This window comes from Zeus faber (assembly GCF_960531495.2).
Source record: "Zeus faber genome assembly, chromosome: 13".
Taxonomy (NCBI): Eukaryota; Metazoa; Chordata; class Actinopteri; order Zeiformes; family Zeidae; genus Zeus; species Zeus faber.
This window is the reverse complement of record NC_137198.1, coordinates 1,627,791-1,649,693: the sequence shown is the minus strand read 5'-3', so window position 1 is coordinate 1,649,693 and position 21,903 is coordinate 1,627,791. Positions and strand designations below refer to the sequence as shown.

Below are 21,903 nucleotides of genomic sequence, written 5' to 3'. Positions count from 1 at the left end.
AGGACAGAATCATTAGGTACGGCACACCAACACATTCTATATAATCAGGAAAAGCTCAGTCACTCCAGTTATGGGATTGAATTGAAAGGTGGGCGCCACCTGCAGCTGCAGCGTGGCGAGCCGCGTCTCCTCAATGCCGGCTTCTCCCGGCGCAGATCTCAGCAGGTTGTTGAGGGAGGACAGAGACAGGGACGCTCCGCACAGCGCGTCAAACAAACCCTCGTCCAGGCTCTGACAGCAGCTGGCGCCGGGACCGGCCTGGAGGACCAACAGATGACACACCTCTGAACCGGGACAGGTCTGTCCATCCACCCGGTATATCTTTTGCGCTGTCGATCACCGGTTGTCATTGTTGTCACTTTGTTAACTCAGTGAATAAATCTGACTCCTGTGCTTACTTCATGCTCCTGCTGCAACGTCCAAATTTCCCATTAAGGGGTTGATAAAGTACTGTCTTATCTTTGATTCATTTGAGAACCATTTACTGACATTGGAACGTGGAACACTGGAACATGGACATTTGGGTTTTGGTTACATTGGCTCAACATTTCTAACACTGGTTTTAACATTTCCTCAACTCCATTTACTGGGAACTCCAAACGGGTTGGGGGCAGCTCTTGTCCACCCCTAAATCCTAATTTCCTGGTTAAGAAAGTTGTTAAAAAGGATTTCACTCCTACGCCTAAAGGTGGGACCAAATGAGTATCAGTCTGTCCATTTTTGGGCAGTTTCATACTCTGAATGAGCTCGACAGCCACGGGCCCTGGAGTGTTACTTTTCATCCACCAACCTGGGTCTCGCTCAGCTCCCCGAGGTGGCGGACGTGCACGCCAAGCTCCTCCAGGATCCGAGTGTCAATCACGCAGCGCGATGCTCCATCAGGTAAACTGACGGGAGAATCTGACACCTTGAGATGGACAGCGAAGCGAGGGAGTCAAAGAAAGAGAGCGAGAGAGGGGGGGGGGGGGGAGAAACAGACAGAGTGAGACAGCAGCTAATAGGGAGTGAGAGAGACGGATGTGAATCTCGTTAAGTCCTTGTGGGAGGAAGCTTGCGGAGACTAAAAGTGGCCGCCGAGCCTCCCGGGAGGAGACGATGTGATAATGTGACCGGAGATAAGAGATAATGAAGTGGTACCTCGGTGCGGAGGCAGCTCTCCTCCAGGCACAGCAGGCGGCTCTGGAGGTGCTCCCACTTCCTGCCAACGGAATCCTCCCCGGAGACACCGGTCTGGGGAGGGACCCCTACCTGGGCAGAGGGCGACCTGCAGGGTGACACAGAAAGAATGCCTCGTTTGGGGCGCAATTCTCAATTCACACCAAGGAGCCTTCGTTTGATATGCATTAGGGACCCCCACGGACCCCGTTGGATCAGTCCATTTCATTTGTCTCTGGGATCCAATTTGATCAGAGTTTCATTGTTCGATCTGATTTAGTGTGTCTACTCTAGTTTGGGACATCTTGTAAATGGAATAACGGTGAAGTTGAACTCCCAATTATTTTGCTGGGGACCCCCTGGTCCCCCCAGGGGTTCTACACCAATCAGTAATAGAACTCCTTTCTTTCTTTCTTTCTTTCTTTCTTTCTTTCTAGTCGTGGCCCGTACTTTCTTTTAGTAACTTGTTATTTTCTAATAACGTTTATAATACAGTCTCTGATAGTTGAGGTTGCTACCAGTTTGAATATGTAAAATAGTGATTATTTTGCCTTTTGTGATTATTATCCTGCAGTCGAGATGTTGCTTGTGTGAATCGTGTCGCCTGACAATTTTGGTAAACACTTAAATACACAACAAATTACAACATAATGACACTTTAGACAATAAAAATATCAGTCTTTCCTCCCATCCCTTATTATATAGAACCTAATAATAACCAAATAAATAGTGCACATTCGTTACCGTGGTGACGGCTCCTCTGCGTCCAGGCTGTGAAGCCTCAGTCTGCTGCCCTGCCGGGCGATGGCCTGGGTCAGGCCCCGCTGCTCGCTCAGCCCCTGCTCCAGCTCCTGGAAGAAGGAAACCCGGTTCCTTACACTCGATAGGTTTTGTGAAAGTGAGTGATAATGTGACACAGGAGTGAATTGTATTGTTTGACTTTTTATAGATGTCATTTGTTCTAAGATCTCTCTGAAAAGATATTTGATCTTAATCAGACAATTTGACTTGTAAGACTTTTTTTAAAATAATATTATATTTACCATAAAAACAACAATAGTCATTGTACCTTCTGCTGCTGCAGGCTGCTCTGCCTCAGCAGTTTGTTCCTCGGCGAGGAGAACATCTCCTGGACGCTGGCGCTACGCTGCAGCCTGGCCAAAAGGGGGCGCTCTTTCTGGGGAGGGGGCATCGTAGCAGACGGGGCAAAGTGAAGCATGTTGACATACGAGGCAGATTTATTGTCCTTTCATCACAGTGACAGACAATCAGTCAGTGCTCTCTGTGCTGTGGATGTCTAGGGTGGCGCAAAAATCGGATCGTTATAACATGATCATTCCTTCATGAAATTAAGACGTTAATGGGCAAAAAGATAACGTTAAAACAAAGAAAAAGCCATGATTTCCTGTCAACTCTCAGCCCACAGTACGTCAGTGGTGCTGGTGCTCCAGTGGGCGGGTCTCCAGGTGTGGCGTTCACCTGGTGGTGTGTCTGGTGTGGGGGGGCGGTCTGCTCCTCGCCCTGCCTCTCCTGCAGGAGGTGCTGGAAGGAGACCAGGCTGCTCTTAAGGAGCTCCAGCTTGGAGGAGAGGAGCTCCAGGGACTCCAGCTCGGAACCCTTCTGCACCTCACACTCTGGTCCCTTCTGGACGTCCTGGTGGAGGCGGCTCGGGGCCGAGAGGACGGCGACTTTCTGCTCCATCTCTAGCAGCATCTCCTGAAAACGCAGGCGGAGATTTTGGGTTTCAGGTACAAACCAGCTTCATTTCAGAGTGTAAGCCAATTCAATTGAAGTAGTTTGGTTTCTCATTGCGATTAGAATCTTACTACATATGACACAGACACAGCAGTTAAATCAGCACAGTACAAGGAACTTTTACATCCAAACAGTCCTTTTTACCAAACTAAAAATGTTTGATATTGAGGCATCTGCTGTCACGTCAGTGCGATAGTTCATTGAAAAGCTTCCCAACTTTACCTGATAACTTTACCTGATTTTGGATTACTAATTTTGGATTGTTTGCACCGTGATATTCTTACTATTTTTTGGCTTTGACCCTCGCCGGAACTGTTTTTCGGATTTTGGAAGGTGGACTTTGGCTTGGCTGGCGCTCGGCTAGCGCTAGTTAGCCTGTAGCTTAGCATATTGCTTACTATGCCGGCACTGATGCCTACCTCATCGGACTGTGAGAACTGTTTGCGCCTGGTCGACAGCCTCCGCTCTCTAGAGAAGTTGGTCTTTAAAGACAACCACAGCCTGCGTGAGGATGTGAAGAAAAAGGATGAACTGTTTGTTCGTCTGACCTCCATCGCCAGCGCTCAGGCTTAGCACATCTCCTGCTCCATGTCCTCGGCTGTGATTGGACCGCACTTGGACACCACTCTCCCTTGGCCCGGATCTATTCTCCCTGTGGGTGATTCCGGTGCATCTGATGCCCCGCCGGCTGTGATGGAGGATCCATGGCCCACGTCCCAGACCTTGCCATCCCAGAGCCCTGGACCCTGGCCGGCGATGTGAGCGCTCTTTGCGCCGCTCTATGCCGGAGACTGTCCTGCTGGAGAACAGATTTCAAGCCTTGAAGCCCACAGTTGATGTCAGGGATATTTGGGGGGGGTCACAGTCCACCGTGGCATCGAGGGCGCCGAGAGGCTCTCCACCGCCGCCAACCTCATCTCCAACGCCACCATCCTCCTCCTCCTCCTCCTCCTCTGGTTCCATGCCTGGTCGGTCTATCCAGCATTCCATCCATTGCCAAGGGAGGCACGCTCCCCTCCGCCGCCGCCAGCCTTCTCCTCACAATGCAGGACCTCTGCCTCACTCCTCTGTTGCTGCCGCCCCGGGACATCCTCCGAGGCGGCAGCAGAAGACAGTCGTGCTTGGCTGTTCCACCGTGCTGGTTGCTGGGTCACCCGTGGTCTGCCATGTCCAGAACAACGGGTGCCGCACTTCCTGTCACCCAGGTGCATGCGTTGAGGACATTAACGTCGCCATCCCGCAGCTGGTTAACCATCACCTGTCAGTCTCTGCAGTTGTGGTGCATGTGGGCACCAATGAACTTAAAAGGCAGCCATCAGAAAAACTTGGGAGATTTTGTCTGCCTCATAAATAATGTTTTAAATACGAACGAACAGTGCGATGTGTCAGGCCCACTGCCCTCCTCCCGTTTCGGCAACGTAAAGTTTAGCCGATTGCGGCAGCTGCACATCTGGTTGAAGGACTAGTGCTGCAACAGAGGCCTCCTTCCCCTCCTCCTGCAGCCCACTCAGCTTCCACTATAACCACCATCATTTCCTGCCATAGACCTATGTAGCATGCTCATATCATGTCAATCTGTTAATCCTGTATATAATGTATTATATTAATACCCACTCTGTAAAAACTGCTAATACTGCTCTTAATGTATATACAGGTACTCCTCACTTAACAACCTACCTGTTTAATGACCGTTCAGACTTAGGACCAGCTCCCTGACCAGTCTGTATTGTACACTGTGTACAATACCAAGCATCTCATCTCATCACTATTTACACTATATACACTGTATACATTATATATACTATATACACTATATACACTGTATACATTATACATACTATATACACTATCTACACTATATATACTATAAACACTATATGTACTATATATACCAGCCATATATACCTTTTAGAGAGAACCTTCATGGTCTCATCCACTACAGCTCACATTACCTGTGGTGAACCACAAGCTTCTGTTTTCGGTCCAACTTTACTTTCAGTCCATGTGCTGCCTCTCGGCCAAATGATCAGGAGACGCGACGTCTCCTTTGATTTCCAGGCAGACGACACGGATAAAGCTTCCTCTCAGACCTGGTGACTCCAACAGCCTCTCGGCTCCTGCGGGTTGTCTCCATGACATCCACCGTTGGATGGCACACGCTTTTCTTCAGCTCAATCATTCCAAACCAGAAATCATCTTGTTCGCTCCCCCATATTCTAGCTGCATATTGAGACTGTCTGCAAATGTTACGTCTGTTGCCAGAAATGTGGGAGCACTGTTTGACTGTTTGACTGTTTGACCTAAACTTTGAAACACACATTTAAAAAAATGTCCAGGCCTGCTTCCTTCAAACCAACACCATCACACAGCGGCCTGGAAAAATAAATCCACGCCCTAATTGACCTCATGACTAGAGCGTAACTCCCTCCTTCCGAAGGTTCCACTTTGGAAGGAGGGAGACGCCATCACATGACATGACATGACATCACATGACATCACATGACATCACATGACATCACATGCCATCACATGCCATCACATGACATGACATCATATTACATCACATGACATCACATGACATCACATGACATCACATGGCATCACATGGCATCACATCACATGACATCACATCACATCACATGACATCACATGGCATCACATGGCATCATATGGCATCACATCACATCACATGACATGACATCACATGACATCACATGGCATCACATCACATGACATCACATCGCATCACATGACATGACATGACATCACATGACATCACATGGCATCACATCACATCACATCACATGGCATCACATGGCATCACATGGCATCACATCACATCACATCACATGACATCACATGACATCACATGGCATCACATGGCATCACATCACATCACATCACATGACATCACATGACATCACATGGCATCACGTGACATCACATCACATCACATCACATGACATGGCATCACATGACATCACATGGCATCACATGACATCACATCACATCACATGACATGACATGACATGACATGACATGACATCACCCCCCTCCTGGCTCCATTGGCTCCTGTTTAGTTCAGAATCCATGTCAACATTTTACTGATCACTTTTTCTTGAGCCAGTGCGCAGCCTCAGCTGGTCAGGCGGGCGTGGCCTGAGTCCTCCTGGCTGTTCCAAAGTCCAGACTGAGAACTATAGGTGACCGCGCCTTTTCTGTCAGGGCCCCACGGCTTTGGAAGGACCTGCCTGAGGAGTCAGTGACTTGTTTTAAATCACTTCTCAAAGCCCATTTTTATAGATCTACTTCTGTGTGATGTCGCCCCCTTTCTTTATTCATTTTATCTTTTACTTATTTTTTATTTTCTATTTCTTATGATCATTTTGTAATTTATCTTTTGTCTGTTCATGTGCTTTTTACAACTTAATGAATTAATTGAATTCCTGTTTATAAATGTTCCTTTGCCTTTTAAATTTGTGATCTGAGCACTTTGTAGACTGTGTTTTTAAAGTTGCTACAGAAATGAAGATGTTATAACTTCTCATGTTTCTGAAAAAAATTGGAATTTGAATTCACCGTCTGACGGCGCAGCGCAGGCGCCGGAGGAAGGTGAAAGGCAGAGGCGGCTGTTTGCTGGGCCCCGCCCCCCGACCGCCGGTCTGATCTAACTCCTGTGTTTGTCCAGACTCCATCCCACAGAGGAAGTCTTCCCGGTTACTCAGACAGCAGAACACGGGACGACTTAGAGATTACGTTGTCCCACCGCCGCTCGTCTCTGCCGTTTGCTGTCGGCAGGAAGTTAAAAACACTGTTAAGCCGCGGTACCATCTATTGGCCGGCGCCGTCCGTACCCGTCTGCTCTGAGAAATCCGCTGGTTTGGAACCTTCTCAAAGGTCAGACCCTCTGTCACGTGACCTGTGCTCGTCCAAAACAGCGTACGCTTGCCACGGGCCCGATGCCGTGCCCCGCCAAAACATTTCAACTTGTAAGAGATTTCCATGACGGGCTGTTCCATGACGGGCTGAGCATCCGCAGGAAGTGTAAACCCTCTGAAGGTTTTGCAATTTTTCAGCGTCAGCAATAATTCTGTGACGTCTCATTCACAACGGAAGTGACGCGTGTGACGTGTCGACGTCAAAACCTGTCCACCCCAGTTAATCCACTAAAGGATTTATACATCTGGAGCCGGAACCATACGTACTTCACCGGACTAGTCCTGTGAAACTAACACCGTCCAGAACGCGCCTTCGACGCTGGTCATGAGTTTCAACAGTTGGTGCAGTTGGAGGGCTTTCCTCCATGTTGTCTCCTAAATGTGTGTTCCCTACCTGGCAGGTGAGGAGTTGCTGCTCTACATCGTCCTGCATGCTGCTGGATCGGGTCCAGGCGGACCTGGATCTGGCCCCGGCGGCGCTGGACATGGTCCCGGTGGCCAGGCTTCTCTGGGCCCCCTGCAGCCAAACCTCCACCTGGGTGGCCCTATGCAGGAACTCATGGAGCTCCTGGACGGACCCTGACCCGGCCAGCTGAGGCTCCGCTGGGCCCTGGGACACCGATGCGCGCACACACGCACACACGCACACACAGACACACACACACACACACACACACACACACACACACACACACACACACACACACACAGCAGGCCACAGTGCACGGTGTGTTGTAAGCTACGTTGACAGAGTCATCTCCGAGGTTTAGGGTTGGTGATCTTAGATCTATTTCCCACGCTGACAAATGTCTACGAAGCTCCCGTCCCTCCCTTCACTCTCTCTCTCTTTCACTCGCTCCTCAGTCTCGCTCTTCCTCTACTCTACTCTTTCTTTTTGTCCCCACACTGCTCCACCCACCTGTGGCACAAAAAAACACTTCCTGAAGCACCACCAGGCTCCAGTGACAACGAGACAGAGAGAGAGAGAGAGAGAGAGACAGACAGGGAGAGAGAGAGAGAGAGAGAGACAGACAGAGAGAGAGAGAGAGAGAGACAGGCCTCAGGCTAAAGGGGTGGAGTTGTGGAGTTGAAACAGGTGGTTGGTCGTCTATCAGCTGAGTGTTGCTCCGTCCCACTTCCTACTTCAGCTCCCAGTCCCAGCGGTGGAAAGTTGAAAAGTACTTTGCAACTTTACTTAAATACATTATTCGAATATCTGAACGTACTCAACTATGTTCAGATTCGAAAACTTTGGACTTTAAGAACAAGTACTTATGTACTTATGTAGAATGTTAATGTGGTACTTTCACTTTTACTACTCATGTTGTACTTCTATTGAAGTAGAAAGTCGGAGTACTTGGAGTACTTCCTTCTCATCCTCTACTTTTCATCTATTTTCTTTTTCCCTCATCGCTCTGTCGACTTTCATGTGCTAAACCTTTATTTTGCAGAACTTAAAACGTGCATCTTACAGTAAACGTAGTTTTACATCAAAGCATTTTTCAAATGTGATCAATGTTTTCAGTTTTCTATGTACTTATACTATATCTACTATATACATATACATACTATATACTTGTTTGGGGCTGCTTGTTATTTTAGTCAGAAGTGTTTTTGAGGAATTTGAGGCATCGGTCGTCAGATTAAACCTTTGGTCCCAGTGCATTGAAAGACTCCTTCATGTCACGGCTGCGATGGTTCAGTGGACACGAGGAAACGAAGGAAGGTTGGTTGCTCGAGCGAGTCCCCGCCAAGAGTCAACACAATCCAGTTTGGACGTCAACAGAGACGAATGCACACGCAGCAGAACAAACGAAAAAGAAAAGCTCGGAGAGCGGCTTCAGAGCCACGTTTGTCAAACTCAACTGCGCGTACAGCGCCGGTCAGAACGGGAGTCAGTCTGTTTATTTAGGGCTTTATTTGATGTCTTCCCTGAGGTGGTTTTATTTGTTTCTGGCCTTGACTGTAAAAAAAACAAAAGTCATTTACTGTACGTGGGTCAGGGTTTAAAATAATGAAATCATATTTGAATTAATATGCATCTATGTAATATGCAATGAGTCTGTGTTGTTTGAGACCAATTCAACTACACCGGACGGAGCCATTTCAAACTTAACACTTTGAGTCCGTACTCAAGTTCTACAACTGGTAAAAAATATAAGTGCAAATGCAAAGGGAATCAAACCATTCACCAGGCGTGTGAGTGAACCCAACACTGCAGCACGGAACTGCCCCGTGATTGGTCAGATCTTCAATTAGTCAACTGGTCACCCAAACAAAAGGTTGTTATTTTGCGTGAGTGCAGTCGTGGCGTCAACTCTGCACTTGTCAGTATCTGTAAATGCTTCGAGATCACTCACGGATTCGTTGGCGTGAAGTAAAACCGAGAATGGCCGATGTGTGATGTCTTTACAGGTTTGACTCCTGATGTGCGAAATCTCAGATTCCAAAAAGTTGCCAATTCTGGAGCAGTGTGCTTACGGCGCTTACCAGGACCGCTGGGGGATTCCAGCCCTCGGAGTTGTCCTGCTGCAGGGGGCTGGAGTTGAGGAGGGGGCCGGGCGGGGCGCCTGGTGGGGCTGCGCGTGCGGGTTCCCGCAGCAGAACCTCCACAGAGGGTGGAGAAGCCGGTGGAGCTGGACCTCCACCGGCCCCCACAGACCTGGCCCGAGTGTCCTCTACTCTCAGCCTACAGGGGGCGTGCATGCAACTGGCCGGAGTGTGTGTGTGCTGGGCAGGTGTGTGTGTGTGCTGGGCAGGTGTGTGTGTGTGCTGGGCAGGTGTGTGTGTGTGCTGGGCAGGTGTGTGTGTGTGGTGTGTCTTCGTTGCCTCGGGGCAGCTGTCATCCCCCCTCCATGCAAGCCCCCTCTCCCCCTTCATGAGCTCCTGACACAGAAACATAGACGGAGTGTGGATCATTGTTGTGGATTTATTTGCATTTTTTTGTTTGTTTTCCCTGGTTTCGCTTCGTTAGCTTCACAAAGTGTCACGGAACAAAAAAGACAAATCTACAGAACAGTTCATGCAAATATGTAAGACACCTGACGAGCTGTTTCCAGGTAAAAACCTTGTTATTTGTTCAAATAAACCAAATAGCGATGCAGGAGTGGATGCATGTCTTTGATTGACACCACTGCATTTTGGAACTGACTGCTCTGTGGTTCAGCCAAAACTGTCGTACGTATTAGAAAAGTCATGAGCAACAAGGTTTTGTCCTGAGTGCAGCTCGCTGTTATGCACCGTCAGGGCTGGGTAGAAAAAAATCAACACTCAATTCTATTGTTTCAGTTTCTGAGTTGATCTGATGATTTTGATATTGATGCTTGGTTGGAAGTTCCAAGTTCCATTTTCCCAGAATATGAAAACCTAATTTCTGTATGTAATGCGCATCGTATGGGAAACTAAAAAGTTGGTAGCGATCTTCCTTATGTATAAAATGTCAGTATAACTGATATACACACATATATATATATATATATATATATATATATATATGTCATGAATATGGGATTGAATAGATATTGAATGGAATCCCGTCTCTTTCTATCGGAATCTGAATGAAATTGTCAGATCCTGTCCACCACCCAGCCCAACAGTCATCACTGTTGTAAAATCAGTGCATTTTCATGGCCTGTTATATTATTATTATTTTTTTTAATCATTGTAGAAGTGTAGGAAGTTTAAAGAGAATGCGTGAAGCAGAACGGTGTCTCCATCCCATCCTGCCGCTGCCACGGCAACGGCAGAGTCATTACACAGGGTCTTTAAGACGTTAACCAATTAATCAGTTAATTATGTAAACAGCACAACCCACAAATTATTACAGTGTTCAGCTTGGGAAGTCGACAAAGGGCAGATGCACATGTGAAGCAGGTAAATCAACACATCTTTAATATTCACTTTATGAAGCTTAATAATTATAATTTAGATAAGAAAGTGTCAACAACCAAACGCCTATTATATTACTGTACGTAACTCATCTGAAAACACCATTCCCTAGTAAACTAGTATAATACAATATAAAACATGGTTTGTAAATATGGCTATTAGTACAACTTATGTAAACTTAAAAGGACTGTTGTTGTTGTTTTTTATTATTATTATTATTATTATAAAACACAATAAATCATTAGAATTAAGGTCCATGCAGAACGATACCAGGGACTGAGCGGCTTGTCACGCCGCCCCGCATGCTGAGTGCAGAAGGTTTTAAGTTTAAGTTTGAAAAGTTCTGTCTTTCTCCGGGTGCCCCCCCCAGACATGAATTATATTATCGTATGTTTATCAATGTGGAAGCTTTGTGAATGCAATGCTTTTCTTTCTCCACACGGCGGTCACACCAGCCTCACAAGCAGGTTGAGAGGGACACTGAATGGACAGTTTCTCCCAAATGGGAATCAGTAAAAAAAAACAAAAACAAACACTCCACTGCTCATCAGATACTTATTCATTTACATTCATTTCCCCAGAAAAGCTCAGGAAGTAGTCCGACGCAAACGGGCGCCATGGACGTCCATGTCAATGCACCGAAGACAGAAAGGAAGAGTGAGCCTTAAAGGCTGAAGAGAGAGAGAGACAGAGACAGAGAGAGAGATGGTTCTAGAGCATTCCAAGAGTTCCAGGTTCGAAAAGGTTTGAAAAGTCCTGGAATCCTCGGGAGTTCTACAGTCCTACGTCTAGGAGACTACACATCGCTGCTGGGACTCGGGGTCGGACTCGGTCGGGTTTACGGTGGAGGTTGTGTTTACCATGCTGCCATGCAGGGACTGCGTCCTGACCGTGGCCAGGGGTTTGGACAAGGCCTCGGACTTGCTGGCTCCTGCCTCCACCTCCTGAAGAAGAACACCACCGGGGTTAGAATACACACCAGGGGGAGTCATTGTGACCGGCTGCAGATTCAGGGGAGGGGACTCTTCTGGACAAATAACAGACATGGTATCACTTCCTTTTGGACTGAATCTTTTCCCACTTCAGCAACTTGACGATCGCCTGCGACGTCATCGTGGATTCCCTCATAAGTTCCCTCGGTAATCGTCGTTATATACACGTCAAAGTGATTATTTATTGCACTAATCATTTTCATCATCCTCATTATATTTCAATTCAGTGTCATATTTCGGTGCCGACCTGATGAGACCCGAAACACCCAGTGAATCCAGGAAACAACACTGAGGATGTGTCCAAGGTTTGTGCATCAGTGGGTGTATTGTTAACTGTTTGTTTACCTCCGTCTCCTCTTTGGGCTGCGTTTCTGTCCGCTCAGCAGAGTCCAGGCTCAGTCCAGGAAGAGCCTCAGCCTCCGCGGCTCCGCCCGCAGAACCCTGTTGCCAAGCGATGAGAGAACCATCGTAATGGGAATTATTACAGTTTTGGGACATTAGGTCAAAGACCATGGTCTTCAAGTGGTTGATTCAACAAAATGACATGTTCTGATTTTTCTGTGCATTTGGACATTGTCATCGATTACAAACGTCAAACATCACTTGATGCTCTGGAGGGAGAAGTCCACACAGATGCACAAAGACATTGTACAGCGAGGACAACCAAGCGGAAACCGTGATACATTGCCTTTTCTGTCGATTAATCAAAGGATTTTGGACCAAATAGGTTTACGAAAGGAGTGGAGAGAGGAGGTGATGAAGAGAAGTAGGAAGTGATGAAGGTGACGTGAAGGAGGTGGCGGTGGAGGATGAAGCTTCATGTCCCAAGAGGCGTAGACATCATTTGGTCAAACAGAGGACCGGGCACCGAAAATCTCATTATCACCATAATAATGTGTTCCCTCAGACATCCAAAATGATCACATGATGCTTCTGAATTTAAATGTTAATGTATTCATCCACGCTAATAACTGGCATCAAATTGAACAATATGTTGATGTAATATTAAATCACATTAACTTCTCTAATAGTTCAGACCTCACATCATAATACATCTCGGGTCGTTTTCTTATCATTCATTCAGACTAGCACTACAGTATGTGATCATATCATTCCACTTTACAATTTTGTTTCTATTTGACCAATGAATGTTGTGAATTTATTCTTGAGACCCGCAAGGAGGAAGTTAGGCACCAGGGAGGAATAGAGGTCGCCCAAAAGGAACCACTGGAAAGCTGGGCGAGTTGTGCCGGCTCTCGGGGTTCTGTACCTCAGAGTCGACGCCCAGGAAAACTTCCAAGAGCCACCGCAGAGTCCCTACACCCCCCTGCGCCTCCTCCCTCACCTCCTCCGCCCTCATCCCCTCTTTCTCCTCGTCAGCCTGCAGTGCACCGCCGTGCCCCAGCTGCTGCCACAGAAACACAGGAACGAGCACAAGTTGTAAAGGTGGGGTTAGGAGTCCACTGCTGGGATGGTGACCTGCTAAAAATTAGCTTTTCCTGGATTTCTCCTTTATGTTCGACGTATGTTAGAATAAACATACACGTTTTGAACATTTTCTCCTTTTATATTTTTCATTTTGTTTCTTTGCTTTTATTCTTATGTATGTTGATCAGTTATTCTGCGCATGTTCTTGACTAACATCATCATACTTGATGTAACCTGTTTGTTTTAATGCTGCATCTCACTCCATCCGTCTTCAATTTAAGGTGCAAAACATTAAATAGCCACTTCCATTATTAAATAGCAGCCTTAATTTTTGTTCACTATTCAATTGCTATTCATTCTAACACATGCAACCCAAAATGGAATGTATGGAATGCTTTCGATTTTTCTCAGGTGTGTGTGTGTTGCACTTACCACATTGACCACCAGGCTGTCCTGTTCACTTTTCCTGGAACGTGTTCACACGTTCACATGTTCAGGAACCTCAAGTCATTGAGCATACCCGCCCTGATCAACACCCTCGCGACCCGCCTGGCCCCAGATCCGCCTGACACCACGGTGGATGGCTTGGTTGCCCACTACAACTCTGCCCTCTCCCTCAGCCTCAGCTCTCTTGCCCCCCTCACAACCCGGACTGTCTCTTCACTGCCCCCTGCCCCCTGGTAATCCTCTGAACTCCACACCATGAAGGCCAGTGGCCGTCAGCTGGAGAGGCTCTACAGAAGATCTGGCCTCACTGTCCACCTTGAGGCCTTCAAACAGCATGTGAGTTCATCAAAGAAGCTCTCTCCAAAACCAAGATCCAATATTACTCCACCCTCATTGGCAATCAGCAAAACCACCCCAGAATGCTGTTCTCCACTATTAACCGGCTGCTCCGCCACCCTGATCCCCCTCAATCCTCCAACCCCTCTGACCACTGCTCCATGTTCCAGGAGGTTTTCCAGGCCAAAGTGGACACCATCTACCAGCAACTCCAATCGCCTGCCCTCCCACACACACCCCAACCACAGGGTGTTGCACCCCCAGCTTCCTGCCCACCCCAGTGCTGTCTCTCCTCCTTCTCCCCAGTGGACGTGGCGCAAATTACTATGCTGGTCACCAAGGCCAAGGCCTCCACCTGCTCTCTGGACCCCATGCCCACAGCCCTAGTCAAGGCATGCCTAACTGCCCTCTCCCCTGTCATGGTGGCAATCATCAACACCTAACCCTAACCCTCCCTCCAATCCAGCACGGTTCCCACCAACTTCAAAATGGCCTCAGTCACACTGATAATAAAAAAGCCTGGCCTCGACCTGGACAACCCTAACCACTACCGGTCGATCTCCAGCCTCCAATTCCTAAGCAAAATCCTGGAACGAGCAGTTGCCCCCCAACTCCAAGCACATGTCCAACCATGAGCTTCACGAACCCCTTCGATCAGTATCATCAGTATCCTCATCCTCCTCGACCCCTCAGCTGCCTTCGACACAGTTTCCCACACTATCCTCCTCAACTGTCTATCTGGTAACCTTGGCCTCTCCGGTACAGCACTCTCCTGGTTCCAATCCTACCTCACCAAGAGGAAGCAGTTTGTCTCTATCGGAGACTCCTGCTCCTCCCCTGGCCCAGTCGACCAAGGCGTTCCTCAAGGCTCCGTTCTTGGGCCCCTCCTCTTCACCATCTACATGCTCCCCCTTGGTCAGATCATACACCACCACGGTCTGTTCAAAATTCTGCTGCTAGAGTTCTCACCCGCACCAAGCCCTGGCAGCACATCACCCCCACCCTCATCCATCTCCACTGGCTCCCTGTCAAATCTCATATTTCCTATAAAACCCTACTACTAACCTACAAATCTCTCCACGCCCTTTCCCCGCAGTACCTAACTGACCTCCTCCACCCCTACGCCCCGCAGTACCTAGCTGACCTCCTCCACCCCTACGCCCCGCAGTACCTAGCTGACCTCCTCCACCCCTACGCCCCGTCCCGGAAGCTGCGGTCCTCGGACACGGGTCTGCTCTCCACCCCTCGCACTAGGAATGAACCTTCGGGGACAGAGCCTTCAGTGTGGCAGCCCCCACCCTCTGGAAATCTCTCCCAACTGACATTCAAAGTGGTCCATCCCTGGCCACCTTCAAAAACCTCCACAAAACCTACATGTTCAGCGAGGCCGACTGTCCCTGACCATTTTTCATTTATAATGATTTATCTACCCTGTCTTGTTCTTTGTTTTTTCCATTGTAAAGTTTCCTTGGGTTTGTGAAAGGCGATATAGAAATCCCAGTTATTATTATTTTAATTATTATTATTATTATTATTATTATTATTATTATTATTATTATTATTATTATTATTATTAATAATAATAATAATAATAATAATAAAATTCACCGTTTTACCGCGTGAAGTAGTGTCCATTAGGAAGGAGGCTGGGGCCCCTAGCTCTAACCTCCCTAGGCACCGTACCTGTCCCAAAACCTCCCCCCAGCTCCCTACCTGAGTGCCAACCGTTCCCCAGTCAAGCCACTGTTGTGGAGACGGCGGCTCCACAGTTACCGGGGCGGCTCCAGACCTCCCCAACACGTCCTCCTCAACGTGGGAGATCCTGATGCGTCCCTGCTCCACGCTGGGCCCCTGGGAGGCAACACGTGGAGGTACGTTATCTACCATCTGCTACATGCTCATCATGAAAATAACAAGGTAACAGCATGTCAATTCAATGTCCTGTCCCTGGCACTGGATCCGTTTCCTAATCTAATGATAGAACAACGTAACAGCACCCGACCTCCGCTCCCTCTGAGCTGGGTGTGGTCTGGTCTTTGCTCGGCTGGTTCGATGCCGGCAGCACTGTGTGAACCGAGGGGCTCTTGGCCGTTGTCGGGGTGGGAGGCTGTTGGAAGAACAGAGCAGGAACTTTCTGCAAGAGGAATGAAAGACAAATGTAATCTTTAATAACCTTAGTAATATTAGTGATCCTGATATTGATAATTCTCCCATGAGGGATTCAATTAGCATCACATGAAAAAGTCAATTTGAGAACATAGCATCAACAAAGATTAAAGGGTCATATTAACTATTGACAATGATATTTAAATGTTGATTACCTTGATTATTGATCAATCAAATACAATTGATATGATACATTTCTATTGATTCATCAATTCAAATGAAATAGAAAAAGAGGAAATTAAAAATATTACAAATCTATATAAAGCTACAGGCAGATTGGGTGATTGATCAACCAATCCATGGATCGGTCCAACAAACTGACCTTCTCCAGTCCCAGGAGGAGGCTCTGGAATTGGTCTACGATGCTGAACACCGTCAGGGTCTGCTCAGCCTGCTCCGGCAGGCACAGCCCCGGCTTACACTTCTGGATCTCAGCCACGGTACTCCTCATCGACTGGATCTTGTCCTCGATCACCTGTAGAGGGCGACCAAAATCAATAATCAATAATCACAGTGACAGTGCGAGGTAGAAGCAGCTCCAACGCAGACTTGAAGGCAAAGGCTGTTCTCAAGAGGATGGAGATGCAGCAGATGGAAGCTGAATGACGGTGCAATGGCAGTGACTTGAAATGTTCAGAGTTGAAGGTTCAAAGACCAATGAGCAGACAGACAGACAGACAGACAGACAGACAGACAGACAGACCTTGAGGCTTTCCTCCCTGGGGCTGGGCAGCGTCTCTGGAGAGGCGAGCAGAGATTTGATTCCCGCCATGTCCTTCTCCATGTTCCTCACCTCGCTCTCGATGGCTTCCACCTCCTAGAGAGAGAGACGTTGTCAATCTCCGCATCGCAGCAAAGTAGAGCCGGCGGAGAAGACGACGGGGGTCCCCAAACCACGGCTTTGGAATAACAACAACCACACTCTGCAGAAACTATGAACACATTTTGAGATGGATGACAATGGTCCATTGATATTCGAGAGCCACAGGGTCTCAAAGCGCGTGTTGAAGGTGCTCACGGCGGCGGCGTGCTCCAGCTGGGACAGCGGAGCCACGAAGCTCTTCTGAACGGCCTCCACCTGCCGATCGGCCTCCAGCAGCTGCTCCTGCAGCGCTGCCACGTCGTACACCCTGGACATGTCGCTCAGCGCCGAGCCGAAGCTCTGCAGGGTGATCCGGATCTGCTGGGAATCGTCCAACACCATCTGCACCAGAAAGGGTTAAAGGAAGGACATTTCTTGTTTGCCAACAGAACAATTCATGTGAATTCAACTCCTGAAATGCTGTGACTTTTCAAATGCGCTAACCTTGAGAGCGTGCACGTGACTGTCCAGACATTTGGCTGTGGTGTAGATGCAGGGAGCAGTGAGCCAGCACTGAGCTTCATTCATCCAGCTTTTGGAACTGCTGATCATCTCTTGGTGCTCCTGGAGCCACGTGTGGATCTTTACGCACCACAGAATGCAGTTAATAACTGTGTGTATATAAGCAGCGGGTAGCTCAAAAGTTCAATCCTATTAGAGAGACAGGGGCTGATGGCATAGTCACCTTGGTGAAGAAGCCCGTCCTCTGCTCCACCCGTTTGGCCAGCTGAGAGTGGAGCTGCTGGACCTCAGCCAGTCGGTCTGACAGGACCAGCGCCTCCTCTGGCCGCTCCAGGTCCTGCACCTCCGCCTCCAGCGTCGCCATGCGGGAGTGCCAGACGTCCAGCTCGTCCCACACACGCTGCATGCACACACACACACACACACACACACACACACACACACACACACACACACACACACACACACACACACACACACTTTGAGGTATAGGTGGTTTATATCCATCTAGAAAAAGCTTTAAACAAGATGAGCTGGCAATATGAGGACTAAACAAGTAAGTCGAGCAAGTCAGAAGCTGCATTTAAAATATATCAAAATATAATGTGTTTTGATATATTTTATATGCAGCTCACTGCCATATTTAGATTTTTCAGCCAATAGTGATCATCACTATTGGCTGAAAAATATAATGATGGCAGTTTTTTCTTCATAAAATCAACAGTTGAGTATCTTAGTATTACTGTAAACATTCCATAAACCTTGGACCAATGAGCTGAACTATAACAGAATATTGTGCAAAGCAGGTCCTTTCATCTTACTTTGTCTTAAACAAACACTTGTTTCTTAAGTGGTCAATGGAATGACTCTGGGTGATATTGGCAAAATTTAATATACTGATATTTTTCACTTTTTTCATTATTTTTGATATCTTGATATCAATAATTTGACAGTATTTTGGGGGTAGGTAGAGGAGACACGTTGTGACTGACCTTCTGCAAGCTCTCTGCCTCGGCCACAGTGGGACTCCTCTTGTCCAGTTTCCCTTGGACTGACCCCAGACCGGCCTGGACCTCAGACAGCTTAGCCCCCAGCCTGTGGAGGGGGCCACTCCTCTCTACTGCCTCTGCCACCTAGAGGCCAACCAGGGGGTGACATTGAAAAATACAAAAAAAACCCCAAAAAAACAGAAAACAGAAAAAGACAGTGCAAACGTAAAAAAATACTGGAGGTGACCTTAAAACTTTTAAACCTCTGCTGTCGTCACCTAGCAGCAGAGCCCTGTGCACCACCGACTAGTTTGACATAATGTTAACTCACCAGTTGAAATAAGTTGACTCTAATGCAATCTTTGTCAACTGAAGCCTTTTGACAAGTTTTAACGAAGTCAGTCACCCAGTTGGAAGTACATGTCACTACATGAGCCCAATCACTTCAGGACTCAAAAACAGCTCAGAGTCAAGATACAATTCCTCCTCCACTTTACCTTGGCCTCCACTTCCTGCAGGGACCGAGTCACTTCCTGTAGCAGGGCCTCCAGGTCCACGGGCATCAGGCTGTACTTCTTCCTGAGGTCGTCCATGATGCACTGCAGCAAGGCCTTCTGGGTACACAGCCGGCTGTGAACGTCCTGAGAGAGAACCGAGTCAAATGAGTCAAACCAGAAAAAAAAATAATGTCGAAGGAGATGATGATGATGATGATGATGATGGTGGAGAAGAAGATGAAGAAGACGATGAAGGTGAAAAGGAAGTGGAAATGTCAAAAAAGACAAAGAGGTTGAGAAAGCACAGGAGCCAGAGGAACCTGACTGTCCTGGTGGCAGAAAAGAAACGAAACCACAAGATTTAAATCTTGGAAGCTTCATGAAGTTCCACATGACAAGTTGCATCTCTTGACCCTTGACCCCCTTCAAACAAGGTTTCCTCAAGGGGGAACCAAGCAGTCCTCTCACAAAGTCAGGTTCTGCAAAAAGGACGTTTCCCTGAAGCCTCTTCATTGAAGAGAATCTTGGAACTGAATATTATTCAATGACTTTCTAGAATGTAATAAATGATCACGTCATAACAGCCGCAGTTTGTAATAAAATATCCCATGATGCAACGGTGCAACGATTACATATGGTGAGGTTTACAATAAAACGACGACGCCAACGAGAAAAAAGGAAGAAACCACCCAGAAAAAACAACAGAAACGCAGAGAAAACCAGGAAAAAGAGAAGAGAGGGAGGATGCGGGTGTTGTCCTGGGAAAGAGAGCGTGTGTCTGTCTGTCTGTCTGTCTGTCTGTGTGTGTGTGTGTGTGTGTGTGTGTGTGTGTGTGTGTGTGTGTGTGTGTGTGTGTGTGTGTGTGTGTGTGTGTGCTGCTCTGGGATTTGGCCACAGGGGCCACCTGGAAGATCCACTTACAGCAGCAAACAAAAGGTGTCTGGTACCAGAGAGGAGGAGGAGGGGACGGGGGCCCCAGCATCACAGAACCTCTTCAGAGGTGAAGAGAGGAGAGATGGAGGGATGGAGGGGTGGAGGGGTGGAGGGATGGAGGGGTGGAGCAGAGGGGTGGAGGGGTGGAGGGGTGTTGGCCCCTGCGGGCCTGGGACAAAGGCATTGCTCTCTTTGTGGCTGGAGGAGGAGGAGGGGGTCGCCCACCTAACGGCCCCCGGGCCCCATGCCAAGCAAACGGTTGAGTTCAAATGCTGCGCGCTGGACAGCTTGGACCAGTGGTTCTCAACGCGTGGTTCGGGGACCCCCGGAGGTCCTTCAAGAGGTTCTAACGATTTAATAGTCAAACTTCACTAAGTTCTGATTGGACTTCGTCTGGATGGTACGTTCACTGTTCTCTCCCTGACGTCGGAATGGACACTGAATCAAATCAACAATTAAATCTGCCCACATTGGATGCCAGACCAAACCAGGTCAGACGGGGTCAGATCCTACACATCTGACCCCATCTGCAGGTCTGCAGGCGGCACTCGATGGCTCTGAAGGTCGTGAAAAGTTTAAAAAACGGAAAATCATCAATGAACCATCATTGTTTTGGTTCCCTGAGTTGCTTTCTGCTTCCGCACGGACCCCCGTGTGCATTTTGGGAGGATGACTCAGAGGAGCAGTGATCATCAGCTGTTTGACTTGCCTCACCTACAACCTGTCATTGTGTTTGGGGCTGGATGGGTGTGGCACTGAACTGAAACTGTGTTCTGAGGGTCGGGTTTTCTCGTTATCGCCAAAACGCTGCGGCGTCCTCTGGGTTGACGCTGCTGGAGCCTCTTAAAGGACAGAACATTTTTGGGAATAAAAACAGTAACCCTTTCAACGTCAGTGCCAATAAAGCAGCCAAGATCCACCACGGTCACTGCGGGTCCCTCTCAGGGACCAATACCAAACTAAGCCTTTGTCACTGGGAGTGTCTCACTGTGTGTTTCTCTGTGTTGTTTCCTCCTGTTACAACTGTGCAATGCTTCAAAAGTCCTTCTGCGATCATGTGGATGTCCAGCAGGTGTAAATGTTGTCCTGTCCTCCGCCGTCCTCAGGGGACGACTACAACGTCCCCGACCCAATCCAAATTTATGATGATATGTCCAATCGCGTTTACTGCATGTGTCAGCCGAGTCTATTAAAAACTTATCAAAACAATTTTAATGCCGCTTTCAGGTAAATCCAAATCGAATTCCTGTTTTCACTCAATATTTACCACATTCTGCTAAATTCATTTCCTCAGTTTGGGGCCGGCATAGCTTCTATTTTGAGTGCTTCGTGGTGCAATTAAAGTAAAGCAAATTCACCTTCATTCTAAGCATTCAAATAATGCACTCAAAGAGAACCTCACCCCTTACAAATATTTATTATATAATAAATAAATATATATTTAATACCTGTATTGGGTACGACACCATCCTGAATTTAAATTAAACTTTGAAATTCTGACTTTGAAAAAGCAATAAAAAAAAAAGGAAAAAGCGTCAGTGCTTCAAGTTTCTGCAGAGCTGGTTGCACAGCGAGCAGCGACCCACCTGGAGCTCCTGCGTGCTGGGGAGATGTTCTGATGCTGTCAGCAGACGGTTGGCTGCTTCCAGCCAGGCTCGCACTCCCTGGAGCTCCTCTTGAACCTTGTCCCTCTCCTGCAGCTCTGTCCTGGCTGCACCTCGGCCTCCCCTGCTCCTCTCCTTCAGACTGGGGACAAACAGACCAGCAGCAGCATCAAAGTCAGTCAGGATGGCTCAGCTATAAGGTTAGAGATACAATCATCTCTATCCTAATACCCTCTACAAGAACATCCCAGGCCCTTTCTGCGGAAACAACGCATTGTAATTGTTATGTAAATCATTTAGACCTGTAATTTATCCAGCGTTACGTGTTCTTTCTTTATTATTACGTTACGTCATTTAGCAGACGCTTTTATCCAAAGCGACTTACAATTGTTCAAACACCGACGGACGCAGCCATCAGGAGCAATGAGGGGTTAACTGTCTTGCTCAAGGA

The 21,903-nt window shown here is 47.7% G+C and overlaps 1 protein-coding gene across 3 annotated transcripts in view; it reads right to left on the bottom strand.

Annotated features, from left to right (window-relative positions):
- The window catches only part of syne2b (spectrin repeat containing, nuclear envelope 2b), a 159,734-nt gene that overhangs the window by 50,997 nt on the left and 86,834 nt on the right, over positions 1-21,903 (bottom strand). For all 3 annotated transcript variants that reach the window (XM_080011861.1, XM_080011863.1, XM_080011862.1), the window contains 19 exons: positions 21,435-21,594; positions 18,916-19,059; positions 18,422-18,562; positions 17,653-17,829; positions 17,412-17,549; positions 17,124-17,309; positions 16,809-16,922; positions 16,428-16,580; positions 15,942-16,073; positions 15,653-15,790; positions 12,074-12,169; positions 11,597-11,680; positions 7,243-7,458; positions 2,635-2,871; positions 2,225-2,332; positions 1,900-2,006; positions 1,138-1,264; positions 791-907; positions 100-258 (listed from right to left, as the gene is read on the bottom strand). In XM_080011861.1, coding sequence (XP_079867987.1) covers positions 100-258; positions 791-907; positions 1,138-1,264; positions 1,900-2,006; positions 2,225-2,332; positions 2,635-2,871; positions 7,243-7,458; positions 11,597-11,680; positions 12,074-12,169; positions 15,653-15,790; positions 15,942-16,073; positions 16,428-16,580; positions 16,809-16,922; positions 17,124-17,309; positions 17,412-17,549; positions 17,653-17,829; positions 18,422-18,562; positions 18,916-19,059; positions 21,435-21,594 — 2,734 coding nt within the window. The remainder of the gene's footprint in view (positions 1-99; positions 259-790; positions 908-1,137; positions 1,265-1,899; positions 2,007-2,224; positions 2,333-2,634; positions 2,872-7,242; positions 7,459-11,596; positions 11,681-12,073; positions 12,170-15,652; positions 15,791-15,941; positions 16,074-16,427; positions 16,581-16,808; positions 16,923-17,123; positions 17,310-17,411; positions 17,550-17,652; positions 17,830-18,421; positions 18,563-18,915; positions 19,060-21,434; positions 21,595-21,903) is intronic.